General features: G+C 33.2%; 2 protein-coding genes across 10 annotated transcripts; one reads left to right on the top strand and one right to left on the bottom strand.

Annotated features, from left to right (window-relative positions):
- Positions 1 to 1,156: 1,156 nt before the first annotated feature.
- Positions 1,157 to 5,780, bottom strand: LOC107271920 (lipid storage droplets surface-binding protein 1). 7 transcript variants are annotated; one of them, XM_025089980.1, is made up of 8 exons: positions 5,632 to 5,777; positions 3,443 to 3,574; positions 3,069 to 3,254; positions 2,740 to 2,932; positions 2,501 to 2,652; positions 2,171 to 2,428; positions 1,975 to 2,073; positions 1,157 to 1,852 (listed from the first exon to the last, which is right to left on the bottom strand). In XM_025089980.1, exons 2-8 carry the CDS (start codon positions 3,569 to 3,571, stop codon positions 1,724 to 1,726), a joined length of 1,146 nt encoding a protein of 381 aa, XP_024945748.1. In that variant the 5' UTR covers positions 3,572 to 3,574; positions 5,632 to 5,777; the 3' UTR covers positions 1,157 to 1,723. The 7 variants fall into 7 exon arrangements, with proteins under 7 accessions (XP_024945748.1, XP_024945740.1, XP_024945734.1 ...); XM_025089972.1 differs by having other exon boundaries at positions 2,501 to 2,670; positions 5,632 to 5,774; XM_025089966.1 differs by adding an exon at positions 4,512 to 4,570 and having other exon boundaries at positions 2,501 to 2,932; positions 5,632 to 5,764.
- Positions 5,781 to 6,166: 386 nt separating this feature from the next.
- Positions 6,167 to 16,352, top strand: LOC107272138 (protocadherin-like wing polarity protein stan). Of its 3 annotated transcripts, none has more exons than XM_015748991.2 (33): positions 6,167 to 6,858; positions 7,474 to 7,587; positions 7,674 to 7,820; positions 8,004 to 8,263; positions 8,352 to 8,441; positions 8,511 to 8,651; positions 8,900 to 9,019; positions 9,091 to 9,169; positions 9,287 to 9,567; positions 9,646 to 9,819; positions 9,882 to 10,075; positions 10,140 to 10,344; positions 10,415 to 10,584; positions 10,658 to 10,818; positions 10,903 to 11,068; positions 11,130 to 11,283; positions 11,375 to 11,516; positions 11,612 to 11,806; positions 11,876 to 11,994; positions 12,074 to 12,304; positions 12,440 to 12,571; positions 12,643 to 12,760; positions 12,840 to 12,937; positions 13,040 to 13,277; positions 13,652 to 13,824; positions 13,899 to 14,000; positions 14,067 to 14,262; positions 14,327 to 14,436; positions 14,517 to 14,680; positions 14,761 to 14,964; positions 15,044 to 15,202; positions 15,304 to 15,409; positions 15,474 to 16,352. In XM_015748991.2, exons 2-33 carry the CDS (start codon positions 7,521 to 7,523, stop codon positions 15,594 to 15,596), a joined length of 5,019 nt encoding a protein of 1,672 aa, XP_015604477.1. In that variant the 5' UTR covers positions 6,167 to 6,858; positions 7,474 to 7,520; the 3' UTR covers positions 15,597 to 16,352. The 3 variants fall into 3 exon arrangements, with proteins under 3 accessions (XP_015604477.1, XP_015604457.1, XP_015604467.1); XM_015748971.2 differs by having other exon boundaries at positions 12,837 to 12,937; XM_015748981.2 differs by having other exon boundaries at positions 7,462 to 7,587; positions 12,837 to 12,937.
- Positions 16,353 to 16,375: the final 23 nt, after the last annotated feature.

Genomic DNA, 16,375 nt, shown 5'->3' with positions numbered 1-16,375 from the left:
AGAGATGTATTAACGACAGATGATAATTTATATTAAACATATACAGGAAGTAATGAAATTATGACTTACGGATTTGTATGTACAGGTTACTGAGTGATACAACTGACACGCAAACTCTCTCGCGTCGTCGAAAGGAATACGAAATTATCAGGTATTTCCAACACTTATAGCGAATAATGCGCATGCGCATTGATATGGACTCAAATAGACCAATGACAACAGCGTACACGGGAAACTGTAGACTGCAAGCAGCATCCAACATGTATGGCAGCGGTGCAAAGTCCTCCTGAGATACGATAACATTTAACTGTATATGTATAAATCTATTCACGTGGAAAAGGATTCAAACACGTAATTCGCATTAAAAACTCTTCCTTTACAATAAAAATTGCGTGGCATCGTGAACTATGTACTTTTCAAGCGTTACGTTTCTTCTATGAACGACACCATGTTTTCAGAAAAGATGATACTGATAAAGAAGAATCAGAATTTTTTAATATTTTTGGACCATCACCACTTTCTTCTTTTGATAAATTCATATGTAAGTTTTAAATAGTTTTGTGTGGTTATAGTATATAATTAGAAGATGTTCGTTCTTAATTGTGATAAAAATGTATATCTAGTGCGATGACCTTGGCTGGATGATTACTGTATTTTATATTGCCTCTATGCTTGGTCTAGACTCTGATACTTCGAATACATGTTTGCAATATGTGTGCATATTGTAACAAAATAATCATGATTCACGAGAGTCAACTTATTTTTGTGTAATACGTAAAAATTTCCTTAACTCAGTAATTAGAACTTTGAGGCTCTTGGTCTTTGAGATTTTCAAATTAGGGAGCCGATATAAATTCTTAGCATTCCTTGGCTGCCCTTCGATCCAAAGGGCAGGACTCGGCGCTTCTACATATCTTGAATAAAATTCCATGACTGATAGGAACTGGACGAAGTCCAATAGACGAATGTTTTTCTGATAGAAATAGAATTCTCAGGTAATTAACCTGAGACGTTGATACCCAGATATTGGAATGTAACTTGATGCTAAAAACGATTAAAAATTTTATCGTTAATCTGGAATTAGAATTGATACAGAATATCGATTACTGTATTCCCAAAGATGCTTAGATATAAATGAAATGTGTACATATAAGTATAATTTTATATCTGATGTGTGTATATTACGGATTTCATGTAATAGTTTTTTAATACATTGCTTATTAATTTTGTAGCGAGAAAAATTAAGGAAATATTCTTCGATCAAGATCATGACCCTTTTGATATGTATGTATGTACATCCTTAGATCACGTATCGACTATTATTATAGATACTGAGTTACTTTCTAATCTTCAATTTTCGACCAAAGTCCAGTGTACGCCGATTACCCGAACGAGATATCATTTATGATTATAATGATGCTTACACATTTTGTATATTTAATAGAAACTAAAACCTCTTTTATTTAAGAACTTACAGCTAAGTCGTAAGAGCAGCCATTTTTATGCTGTCAACAATAAAGATTACACCAATATACTGTTCTACGTGATATTATAATGTTTGAAAGAATTATGAATACGAAACTCTAGATTAATTGTTATACTAAAGCTTATGTATTTATCGAGTAAAGTATTTATTTTGCAAAACATGCAGTTCCTCTGCCGTCAATTCCCATGGAACCGTGATCATCAAAGTACGATTGGAGACTTTAAAAATCGCTTGGTATTACTTAATTCCATTGAGGGGAACGTTGGTGGAGATAGTCATGTGATTGTTGTGATTCTGTTGACGATTCTGCACTTGCGATGATTTCTCAGTCTTTGGACGCCCTGCTAGAAATGCCGCGATTTGCTCCTGCGAAGATTCGCTTGATTTTCAAATTTATTTTAAGCTACAGTAGAAATAATGACCGAACACGGATGATTTTACTCATTTTCTAACTATTTATACGATATTAATATTCATATTGAACATACCAGTAGAAGATTCGTTGTAGAATTCAGCCTATGGATGGCAGCACGTACAACGGGAAGTTGCGTTTTAGAAGTAACACGTTTGCCAGTGGCTGCTGCCATCTATAGAAAAACATAGGGAAGCTTTTATATAGCAACCTCATAAAATCATATTAGCTCGTCGCAATCACACAAACGTAAGAAGTCAACAGATATTCACCTGAAGAGCTGCATCCGCAATGCCCAACATTTGATGTGAAACAGAAATCAAAAGTCTACTAAGACGACGTGGTGTTCTAGCAGCCAAAGCAGCAGTTCCATTGACAAAATGTACGATACGACGAGCAGACTCCCGAGTGAGAAGAACCAGAAATTGCTCCAAATTTTCAGGAGGTGCCTGATTCTCCGGCTCAGGTAAACTCAACGTAGCCCACAATTCTTTAGCCTTTTGCACAGCAAGTTTTGGATCTGTTGCAAGCTGCACAAGGAGACAATTATACAATTTTCTTATACTGGAATAAATAATAACAACATAAAATTTAACACTTACCAACTCAACCACGTATAGCAGAACATGAATGCATTCCGTTCCTTGTTCTTTAAGTGCTTTAGCTTCAGCCAATGTACGGCGAGTAAGTCTTGTTTGCAATTTCCTTGAAAATCGTGCTCCGTGTTTGATTGTGCGCGTCGTGTTACTAACTCCTTCCGTGGGATTTATTTCTTTAGATATATAAATTAAATAATTCATTAAGTCATAATTAATAATGATTATTTTAATAAATTTCATACCTTCAACAATCTTGTCTGCAGGATCTGCCGGTAAATAACGATCAACATATTGGTCAGCTACAGTAAGAGCACCATCCAATCTATCAACAGCAACATTCGCTGCGTGACTTCCTATCAGCTTGACGCTTCCGGCTCGCATCAGGACAGGCCTTACGAAATTGTTGTTCACATAATCTCGTGTGCTCCAATAGATCTTATAACAATATAAATTATTTATACCGTTTTGATATAGTCTATGTTAATAATGCAAAGCCTCATTGAGCATTGGATTTGATAATTAGGAAATGCTCATTATCACTGTGTAAGGTCATCGGACGATTAATACTTACTAACTGCGGCGGAAGATGTACAGCTGGTACTCGTTGCTCGACCATATCAATACCCTTGCAGAGTAATTGATCGATAGTAGTTATTGGACCGTTTAATGCAAATATGGCAGGTTTAGCTGATGCTGTAGCCATTGCTAATGATTGCTCGGCTGTATCGAGACTCCAGCTCATTATAGAGTTTGAGCGCTGTACTTAGAAAAGATAATCATGTTAATTACTATTAATTGATACTATTTTCCAATTCAATAATTTTACACGAGGTCTAATTATTGTGGTAATGAGTCAAAGTTTTCTGGCCAATGGTACGTTATCGTTGCATAATGAACATAATTAAATATAAAATCTTTTTTTTACTTGGATTTCAATAATTTTACCTTGATCTTGCCGTACATATTACTGGCAATGTGTATTCCGCTTTCTACTATAGGAAGACTTGAAATCCTGGCGACTGATTCGAATTGCGGTAAATCCGAATATCGTCTTTTTATGTTGGAAGGTGCCATTTTCTGAAATTATTGCGCAATCGATACGATATTCTTTAATTACTATCACAAATATATGCAATTAACATATAAACCATATATTATACATAGTGGAAATTACTGATTACAAACTGTACCGCCAATTTGTAAAGTTATTGATTGCACATCAACGTCTTGTATATTTTCGTGACTATAATCTTGATAGTTAAAATCCATTGCTCAAGATACGATATAGATACTCTAGTTATCGTACCTTAGTCAATGTTTTAAAGAATTTTTTAAATGATAACGACCTCAATATAATCATATGATAGATACGTAAGAGTCTTTATGATTTTATTTGATCAAAAAGTTAATTAGCAAGACATACAAGAATTACCAAAACATTTTCATTTGACCAATCAGATAAAGAAGTAACGGATTAGTAGAAGCTGACGAAATGTAATCAGACAAACGAATTTATGTAGAACACAGCTTTTAATGACAACGAGTCACTTCTTAATATGATAATAAATAATTATTCCTTAACGCGTCTATAAGGATATATCTCTATATACAACATTTCTTTATAAATTATTCACTATATCGAATATATATATTTGATATTACATTTAATCTCGTTGACGAATAGAACACCGACAAAACTAATGACCAAAAGTCATTTTGCTGTTTTTTCATAAAAATTAATGATAACTCATAATTCAGTCACCCTTAAAACACGTGGATCGTCTCTGTATGTGTATGTTAGCCCATGCCACTGAAAATAACTGTTAGGAATTCGATAAGAGGGGTTAATGTCGAGGCTACTGGATCTTCGTAGCAGACGGTCTGTAACTAGGGAATCGATGAAGAAATATGCGAATGGTCATTACAAAATGATTGAGATACTCTGCATACTCTTCTCCCTTCAGTATGAACAAGTGACTTTTGTTTTGTATATCCACGGAAGAGATATACTTACGTGTGAGAAAAGATAGGAGTACACAAGCTTACAGGAGCAAATGATTGATCGATCGATAGCTGTATGAAATAAATATAAAAATAGAATTAGGAAAGCGCCATGGAAAACATAATTTTGATATCTATAAATGATAAGGATGACATATATATTTATTCGTTGGATACTTGCAAGTAATAAAATAATTGGTAATCAGTCAAGCAGTCAAGTAGTATGTCGCAATTACAACGTTTAATGCAATTAGCTACACAGAATCCTGATAGGAAAAAATTTGGACCAGATAGAGGATAGAAACGTCATTTTTATCGCGAGCACGAGATTAAATAATGAGAAAGGATTATTTTAAATACGTATCTGTAGAATCACCTGACAAAAATAATGAGATAAAATGTACGAGTTACATGGTAATAACCCCAGTCTAAAATTTAGCAGAGACTTGAACCTGTTTATTCTACATGAGAACATTGAGGGTTGTATTAAGGTTATGAGATATAGCGAATTAATACCAGTTCGAGCATTAAATTATTTAATGTCCAATAATGAGGATTGAAGATTGAATATGATGTTAACAAATTGTTGGTGTTAAGAAAATTCTCATTATTAACCTCAAGGCACTATTTTTAAGAAATATTAGACACATTTTTGATCTGATGACTAATTAGTGATTTCAATAGGATTTCCAGGTCAACATTTGTTCTAGGCTGGTCTGGTGTTAATCTGTGTTTGAGCACTCTTGTTAAATCCGGTATTGGAATTATAGTTTCGCCCGTAAGATCGCGTATGCTGAAAGTGATTTTAGACTTCGAACGGTAAACACGAAGAACAAAGCAATGGAGGTTGTATAGGCTTAAAGTGGTAATAGATTTTCAACTCGGGATATGACAATATCTGTTTGCTTCTTATTTGATGACTTTCAACTTGACTCCAAATACAAGATCATATATGGAAATTGTCGAAAATACGCGAAAAATAAAAATATGTGAAGGCTGTTTCTGTCTTCTTCACTTGCGTTCTTCGTGTTATATGTGCAATCGCGTGTATTATTTTCATATGGAAAAAGTTATTGTTATTGAAACTTGATAATTATGATTATTTATTATATTACGTAATCTGGGATATTTACCTGAAAAAAGCGTAAACTGCCAAATGCGACTTTACGTTTGAATTATGCAAGAAACTATTTCGTGTGGACAGATTTCAGTGTTTCGCTGGAGAACACGGGCTCTACTGCACGTCGGGGATTGCGAACGGTATCTTATCGACTTGACCTATGACACGTTGATTAGGTGAACAGAAAACGCAGTGGCGCTTAAGTTATTTCCAGCGTTCGATTCTGTCGTGGTTAACGGCTTTGCGCATGTAATCATTAGGTTTTGCTTATTAATTGAAGAAAGTTACTTTTTGCATTTAAAATATGCGCAAGCTTCCTGAATATTTGTTATAATGGATGCTTGTATTTGATAATTTTTGGAAATTTGGTTAAACCTTAATCTCTAGAATTTTCAGTTAATTTTCATATAGAGATCGTCGGTGGTATTAGGAAAAAGTATGAAATTTTGTAACTTTGTTTTTTTCCAAAAATAAGAGATTCGATGTCCAGAGTTCAAGTATTATCTTTTCTTATGTATAAATGTAGTCTTTATTTATTGAAAAATTACCAAATACTCTCTAACAATAAAATAGCTCATTTAACGTTTTTCTCAGTAATACTTAATTGAAAATAATTATAAGTAGTGGAAGTTATCACAGCCAGACAATTTAATAGTGTGCAAAGTTCGGTTCTGAAACTTTATGTGAATATATATTATTTATAGAAGTTTTGTATCGGCGAGAAATATGTTATCTTCTGATATTAAACCTAATCTGGTCATTGTTATGACTTATGACAAATATTTGTTAACTGCAATAAAATAATATAAAATATAAATATTATGACTTGAAGCGTGTCTCATGATAACCGTGTGCATATGAGATTATGATAATTACCTGATTTGATAAGATTCTTTTCTGGTTACACCAAAAATTTAGTTCCGGTTTACCTCGGTGCGGTCTGACACACGGTTATCAATTCTACATATGATTTTATTTGTAATACAGTCAGGGACGTTATCTGTTATCGGAAAATCGATCGATCACCAATTGATGAACGCACATTAGGTGTCCAATGGCGCGGAAGCATTTTTTAAAATATCGTTCTGAAAATATATCATCGATATCAATAGCCCCTGAAAATATTATCGATGCGTTGTTTCCTATAGTGATATATTCTTATCAGGCAGTACGATTATTAGAGATACTACCGACTTAGTGTAAGTTTGGTAATGGTAAAAGAAACACGTTTTTGGGAAAGGTAAGCATACCGGTAATTACGTGATTTCATTCTTGTGCAATCTTCGTAATAGGTTTTATGCTCCCATGTAAGAAATATGTTGGAACACTTCTATAATTGAGTGAATGATTTCGAAAGCGTCCAAATATAATGCAAAAATACAATTGCGTCTTGTGATTATCGGGAAATGAGTGTTTTTCAGTATATCAGAGACTTATTTGTTGCTATCCTGCCAAAATATTGTTAAGTAAAATTTATTTTCAAAACTGTCATCGATATATGATAATTTTCGGTAAATAATGTTTCAAAATGAGAGGCGATAGTAGCATTAGGAGTGTATGATAAGGTCTTTGGAAATAATTTATTATCAAAAATCAATAGAAGAAAATTATCAAAATTCAATACCGATGGCTTATGAGACTATATTAAAATAATAAGGATCAGTTTGGGAACAAATAAAAAAAATTATTTTTACATGATGTCATAAATTCTAATCGTGACGAATCACTTGATTAAACAAAATTTTTCAAAAATTCTCTGAATTGCACACAAAATGAACCACAATTACTCTGCATAGGTACCTAAACAATTGAACCAGTGAAATTTAAGTACACTCTAAAAAAGTTTATGTTCAAGGTCTAAATTGACGGAAGAATCATCAGTGGTGCTAAAAGTGCTTCAAAATGGCGGCCAAAGTTTATATCGGCTTGCTAATATATTTGATATATTCAATCAGTGACACTGGTGCAGGTGAGGAATCAATGTACTAACATAATAAACGCCATAAAATTCTATACGTAAATACTAAATTTTATTATCATTCTCATAATCACAAGAATGGAGTTCACCACCCTTCCTCGCACCTGATCCATTGGATGAAGCAGTAGAATTTTTTGGCTTCAATGAGGCTGCTTCACAAACGAACATACTACTCGAAGAAGAACTTGATTACAATGTCAGCATTGCCGTGATCAATTACTCAGGCAAGTAATGATTACCAAAAAAATAACTACTAAAAATCCCAAAAATCATAATCAACCAAAATACCATCATACACGTGTAATAATTGAAATATACATATGAATTATGACTTCGTACCAATTATAAAAATTAATCACAACATCTAAAAATAACAGAAATGAAATTAATAATTATCATTAAATTAGGTTCAATGACTCCCACAATTGGCACTTTTGAAGACAACAAAAGTAATTTGATCCTCGGTGCCGTTTTCGAGCAAAACGCTGATACTGGATTATGGGAGGTGATTATCACAAATAGACAGGATTACGAAACCGCTATAATGCAGACCTATAGATTTCACATAGTGATTGGATCAGAGCAAAATAAAATTGCACTTAATATTGTCAACATAGACGATAACGCGCCAGTTATTCAGGCTAATGAACGTAGTTGTTCGGTAGAGGCAAGTATCAATATATATTTTAATTTACTTCATTTGCAGTTATTACACACCAGGATTATGATTTACATTGATTATACGTATTTTATAGGAAAATTATGAAGGCCCTATGAATTGCACGTTTACCATTAGCGATGCTGACGGTTGGATTACTCAAGTTACATTTGGTATCACTTCAACGGTACGTTTGAATTTTTTAAATTAAATTTTTCACATATAATTATACTGATTGTATCTTATTTTTTTTTAGCCAACAAGCGGTAGTGACCATTTTGAAGTAATTCCTGATTACATCGATGGCACTGAATATCAAATGAATGGTTATCTGAACGTTACTAATAGTTTGGATTACGAAACAATCGCTATGTATATGCTGGTAATAAAAGCCACGGTAAGTCATCGCAGGGAGTAATGAGTTAAAGAAATATTTTTAGATACGACTCATCCCTTGTTCACTGCGCATTAACATATCGTATCATTTTATTCCAAAATCAATCATTGCTTTATCATGTTCTGTGACACATATTTTCGTTGCATCTGATTATTATTATTTCTGTATCGATTAGAAAATTGTCACCTTATACCTGTATATTGTGTTTGTATGATAATTAATGATTTTTGATATCATTTAATTAATAGGACGGTGGAGGTAACGAAGGTTCTCTCACAATTGTCATTGAGGTTATTGATATGCCTGATGAACCACCAATGTGGACGAGTATCATATCTGCGGAAAATATTTTAGAAAAATCGACAAATGTAAATGATTTTTTATTTTTCATTTATCTTATAAATAATGTCACGGGTATTGTAAATATTTTTTTCTCTAGACATTCAGCGTCTCGGCTATCGACGGTGATATTGGAATCAATGCAGAAATTAATTACAGAATTATAACTACGGAAGTGCGTAAGTAAAGCTGTAAGCACTTTGACATCATCTAAACTCTTGAAGGCTTCGTTATGCAAATTATCAGTGAACACAAACATAATATATAAGCATTTGTAATTATATAAATCATTTTAGGCGATGAGCAATACTTCGTAGTTAATAAAACATCAGGGGTCATCACAATCAATCCGATAGATCGAGATGCTCTGGCACAAGAAATTTTTCGATTCTTAATAGTCGCGTACGAAGCCGAAGACGAAGAATCTGCTATTAACTCAACCGTCATTATAATCGTCGAAGATATCAACGACCACAGTCCAGAAGTATCACCCACTGAACTGGCCATAGAAATATTGGAAGAAACTTTCATGAAACTTGAATTTGATGATTCTATAGTGATTACAGATCCAGACCTTGTACGTCTTGATTCTAATGACCTAAACAGAGAAAAATACACAAATAATTTTTGCAATCTATATAATGCATTTTTTTAGGCAGAGCATGCTCAATACACGGTAGACTTGACTGATGATTCTGAGCATGATTGGAGCTCAGCATTTTTGGTAATTCCTACAAGCGGTTATCAGCGTGGAACTTTCACGATTTCAGTGATTAATGCTTCTCGGTTGGATTACGAAAATGAAGATTGGAGAAATATAACGTTTCGGGTAAATAAACATTTTATTCGCGAAAAATGTTGTTTTATTAATTCAAAGAAATTATTATACAGATAGTAGCTACCGAACTGGCAAATACGTCACACGTTGGTATACGCGATATAAATGTCCAATTAATTAATTGGAATGACGAGGTGCCAATTTTTAAAAATGATACAGTGGAAGTTGAAGTACCGGAAGATGTTGAAATGGGATACCTCATAGAGACAATGCTGGCAACAGATCGTGACGTAGATGACAATGTCACGTTAGTATCATAATCTCACCTCTCAGTTTAATTGATCAACGACTCGACTGACAGTATTTTTTAGGCATTCTTTAACGTATCAGCGTACGTTAACGATCGATCCGGTTACTGGAGACGTAACTACTACGCAAGATGACGCTTTGGATTACGAGACGATGCCAATTGTCGTTGCGCAAGTTGTTGCTACTGATTTGGCATCACATAAGACTTATGCGACATTGACTATACACGTGATAGACGTTAATGACGTTCCACCGTCTTTATACATGGTGAGAATTTTTCTTTTATCTGTCCAATTAAAAGGTATTTATGAATTATAGCAATAATTATTATTTACAGCCAAGTTCATTCCCAACTCTTGAAGAAGAGGTGGACAATGGTACAGTCGTGGACACTTTTATTTACGCGACAGATCCTGACACCGAAGCCTATCTTGTTTTCAGTATCGATTGGGATAGTTCCAGTGCTTATAAATCTAATATTATTGTTGATGAATCTTATTATCGTGGGTAAGTCAATGGCCGTTGATAATATATGATTAATTTTGCCTAATTCGTTAACTTTATAATGTTTAATTTACAGGCACCTTGAGATCGAAACTTCTTATCCCGAAAATCATACTCTTTATGCCGAAGCTACTTTGGTAGTCAGTGGAAGGATCGATTACGAGGCATTCGATCTTATGTATATCACTATAGTTGTTACAGATTTGACAACTGTTCACAACGCCAATTCTACGTCATGTGATTATCAGTATTTTTATGATTATTTATAAACGTATGATATTTTATAAGTAATTAATTTTATTGTTTCCAATTTTTTTTCAGCAAGACTGACCTTGTATATTTCTGATATAAATGACAATGCTCCTGTATTCCAAGCTTATGATGAGATGATGGTTAGCGAAAATCAAATATCTGACATTCTGATAGGAAGTATCACTGCTACTGATGCTGATGGTCCAGGAAACAATGAAGTTGTCTATTATATAGAGTAAGTTACGGAATAAAGTGTTGTTAAGTTTCGACATATAATGATTCATTCTAATCATTAGACCAACTAATGGTACCCAGAGTAATTTGGTGTACATCAACACTAATACGGGAGTCATCAGGGTTGATGAAGATCGTGCAATTGATGCTGAAGTCTACGAATATCTGTACTATAATGTAATAGCAAGTGATGGTGTTTGGAATACAACTGAAATGGTAAGTATAGAGTAGCAATAAGAAAATCATGAAATTTTGACTCTACAACCAAAACATTGATTTTAATATTCAAATCTGCATTTAATAACAGATTGAGATATACGTCATTGATCAAAACGACGAAGAACCATATCTACTTTCACATTTGTTTGAATCCACATTATATATCAGAGAAAAATCTGAAACAGGTACTGATATTGTCACTGTTCGTGCTTTTGATGACGACAGAACGTGTAAGTATATCAATTCATGATATTTCCTAATTTGAGATCTAAATGATCCTAAAATATGGAACTAGGCGTAATTGAATGATTATTTTTATTTTCAGCGCCTTACAACAATGTATCTTATCTGATAAATACCAATTATCCTGCTTTACTGCAATATTTCAGTATGCAAAAATACACTGGTTTACTTCAGGTCAGTTTGTCTGAAGGATATATACTCGATAGAGATTTTGGTGATGAGTCATATACTGTGCATTTGATAATTCGTGATAATTACCTAGTGGACGGTATTACTTGTATGTAATTTATATTCGAATTGAATTAGCCATTAGAAGGTAAAATAATCAATACTTTATCTTCATCAGGGAATACCAATAGTAATACTACAATCGTCACGGTAATTCTTGAAGATATTAATGATCAAGTACCAACACTGCCTGAACTGAATGACCCTGCCGCTAGCGTCAGTGAAAATACTGCAAACGTATGAAAATGTTCTCTATTGATTTCCTTATAAAAAATCAAGTATTCATAATTTTATTACATCAATATATTATGATTAGGGTACACATATCCTGACTGTGGTGGCTACGGATGCTGATAAACCGGATACAAATAATACTAGAGTATTTTACGAGATACTTAGTGTCACTGCTGTTAATGATACCGGGATCGAAATTGGAGATGATTGCAATGAACTTTTCAGAGTGGAAACTTATAATCAGACAGATGCATTGGTTTACGCTAATTGTGATCTAAAAGGATATTATGGCACTTGGTCGTTGGAGCTGTATGTAAGTTGTTGCAAAAAATTGTAATCTTTTTACAAATTATTTGTTACACAAAATTGTTTGAATAAGAAAGTAGTATAACAAAATCGTTGCTTTATTTAATTATTTAACACTTAATTATAATATGAATTTGTGCAGGTACAAGATCTTGGAGATGATCCTGGACCACTTAATGATACTAAAACTTACAATATACAAATCACAGATTATAATTACAATGATCCTGTCATTGTCTTCCCAAGTGCTAGCAAGAGTATTCGACTCAGTCAAGTATATATTAAAAAGTATTATATTATTGTATTAATATTGTTCAGAACACTAATTGAAATTATTGTTTCTAGACTCAAACACTCAACTCTCAATTGTATTTGTACAATCACCAGTTACTCAGTGATTTCACAGCTACGGATGAAGACAATGGTGACAGTGGTGTCGTTACCTTCTCTATTTCCGGAAATTGTAAGTTATTTTGTTTTACAGTGTTAATTATTCGGTAAAAATTTACTCCTACTAATTAATTAATATTATATACCAGCAGATGCTCTGGAATATTTTACTATTGTTTCGGTCAGCGAGAATACAGCCCAGCTTCAGCTTAATGCATTGCCCGACTTTAGCGTTCAGTATATCTATGAGGTATATCATGACTGTATTAATTTCATTAATAATATATTATTAATTAAAAATATTTATGATTGTATTGCATAATAATAATCAAAAATATTGTTATCATAACAGATAGTCATAACTGCTACTGATGGTGGAAGTCCACCAAGAAGCGTCTCGCAAACTCAACGAATACTTTTCATCTCTGCGAATGGACCAGAATTCACAAATGCAACTTGGACTGCCTGGTTCCGTGAAAATAATACAGGACTTGATGACTGGGCAATCATACCAGAAGCTCATTATATGCTGAATGAAGGCGCCGATGAAGAAGATTTTGTTAACATTTATTATTTCTTCACCAGTGAAGGTTTGTTAATCCAAAAAATATTTTGAAGGTATTCCGAGCGTAAGGCTATATTACAATTTCATGATGTAGCATCGTGTTAAAAAATTTCAGACTCGGTTATGGACATTATAATGAATAACTGTTATTTAAAAAAATGAAATTATTAGTACAGAATATATAATGGACTAAGTGAATTTCATAGATTAACTATTACGCTCAGAAAAGTTGAGTCACCGAAGTTTTTCACGAGAAAATATTATCGAAGGATGATTCGTTACAGCTTTGAATAATTGAGAATATTAGAAACCTTCCACTTAGAAACCCACAAAAAATGTACAATTGCGCTCGCAATACCTTAAGTCATCATCCATTCATACATGAAGTGTTTCTTGCAGATGGTGACATGTCGTATTTCAACTTGGATAAAGATACAAGAAACTTGACGTTGAAAAAAGTGTTGAATCGCGAAGAACAAGAAACTTTATCACTTTATGTCGTTCCCACTATTGATAGCGAAGGACCACCTGAAGATCCACGCAACGAAGCTATTTTAAATATAACTATCATAGTCTGTACCCTTACTATTGTCTTATGTAATATTAACAAAACGATTAATTATAATAATACTGCCTCTTTTTCTAGGTTGTTGATGTCAATGATAATCCACCAGTATTTGATAGTAGCCATTACCATGGTGGAGTAACGACTGAGGATGTAATTGGAAAAATTATTTTGACAGTTTCCGTAAGTATCTTTACTGATAAGTTAAAAAGATCCTTTATTAATTTCAATATTTATTTTCATTATTAGGCAACTGATGCGGATCTCAATGATACTTTAACATACAGTATAGTGAGTAGTAGCTTGTCTCATTCCGATTCGTCATTATCCAGCGTATCAAATCCATTCTCAATTGATGCCTCATCAGGGGATTTACTATTGCAATTCAGACCACTATCATCGATGACAGGATATTTTGATTTCAACATATTAGTACAAGACGAAGGTAAATATCATAGCGAAGAAAAACTAATATCGTGATACTTTCACTAATTTACTTATCATTCTAGTTTATCACGAAGATACAACAAATGTCAAAGTGTACATAGTATCAGAAAGCGTTCGTGTTGTTTTCACATTCGGAAATAATATAACGCATGTATCAGAGGAAAAAGCATTCGTAAGTAACTAGAAAAAAAAAAAGAAGAGTACTTCCTTCCTCTTCCATAATAATTATTTCGTATATTAAAAATTTTACAGATCATCAGTTCATTCACTGACACTTTTGGATTTATATGTAATATCGATTACATTGACAGCTACGTTGATAGCAACGGCTTGACAGTGGATAACATTACAACGGTTACGACGCATTTTATAAATGAAGAAGATAACTTGCCAGTTCTATCAGACCTTATCATAGTGTAAGCAATTATTTTTAACACTGAAAATAAGATTCAAATGAATCTCTTATCAAACATACATATTTATTCTTATCTTACAGAGCATCGAGTGATGTACAGACTATAACGGATCTTAAAGTAATTCTCTTAAGCAGATCATTATACCTTATTGACGTTCCAACCGGTTCTAATACTTCGTCAACAAATACTCAGCAAGTGATTCAATGGGTCCTGATATGCTTGACTATATTCTTTTTCGTATGTAGTATCGCTTTGCTTGTAGCATATATTGTGAGGACAAGGAGGTGAAGTATATTTCTTCGATGTTTAAATCCTTTAGCTTCATTATTGAATTCGTTATTAATTGGTTGAATATAATTACAGATTAATCGAGAGACTCGATAAATTAGCTGTCATTAAGTTTGGCTCGCAAGATTCCGGACTTAACCGTATCGGCGTTGTGCCGACGACCAATAAATTTGCACTTGAAGGATCGAATCCTATGTGGAATAATAAAGCCGAAGTGCCAGGAGACAACGTGAGGTAGGCTGAAATTTGTTTTAATAATAAGATAATAATTATGAAATTTATATTAGAGAATACAAGAATGATTTGTGATTAAAATATAATTGAATTTGTTTCAGTCATGGAAGTGGCGATTCTGATATGATTGGTGTTGAGAATAATCCTCATTTTTCATATGGTAATGGTGGTTACGTTCCGGATGATCCGTGGGAAAGCGAGAGAAGGGTAATATATTTAATATATTTATCAAATGCTAGATTTCTTATTATATAATTATTATTGTTCGTAGGAGAGTTTTAATCCCGTGATGGCGTCAGTTGACGGACTTCAAAAACCTGTTACAATGGGAAAGACCATCGAGGAGAAGAGCGATTTTCATAATAATAAAATCGTGTATACGACGGAATTATGATATTTTATTATTTCATAATAGAACAACAAATCAACGAAGAAAGTCGCTTGTATAGCATTAACAATAATAGGTTACTTAGAAGTGCATAATGCATAAAACGAATGTATAAACCGAAGAACGAAGAACGAAATTAGAATAAGTATTTATGTAAATATTAATGAACTTTCGTAAATATCATACTTTCGTAAAAAGAAATATATTAAAAACAAAATTTTTATTGATATTAATGATAATTTCCAAGTCTATAAGTAGAGCCATCATTAAATTCTCACACATCAATCACTCTATCAAATAATTAACCCTTTTGCACTATATGCAGAAGATGTCGCAAAAACGCGCACAATAGATGGCAATAATGATCTCTATTAAATTACGACTAGAGAGATCTATCGTCTCTTTTTGCACATTTCCCATTCTCATCACATGACTGTGCATGTAAAAATGGAATGTGTTATTATATTTACCAAAATCACATAGAAGTAATTGAAACTGTACCTGTCTACCTGAAGCTTATAACAAATTGGCCAATCTTTTGGTTGTTATGCACGAACCGCAATGGATGCCTAATTTTACCTTTTCTGGTGCCTTCACAGCGAACGTGATGTGCCCTGCTATGAGTGAGTGAATGTTACAGCAATTTATTTAAAATTGGACTATGCTAATCTTTAAGAAAACACTAATACACACTTGCGGGAAAAGGATTCTGATTCTGATAATGTAAAATAAGTATCGCCACTGAATAAAATATCTATAAGATTTTGTTACCTTGATTTGTGAAG

Source organism: Cephus cinctus, unplaced genomic scaffold, assembly GCF_000341935.2.
Source record: "Cephus cinctus unplaced genomic scaffold, Ccin1 Ccin1_scaffold0087, whole genome shotgun sequence".
Classification (NCBI taxonomy): Eukaryota; Metazoa; Arthropoda; class Insecta; order Hymenoptera; family Cephidae; genus Cephus; species Cephus cinctus.
Note: the sequence above shows the minus strand (reverse complement) of the source record. Positions and strands in the feature narration are given on the sequence as shown.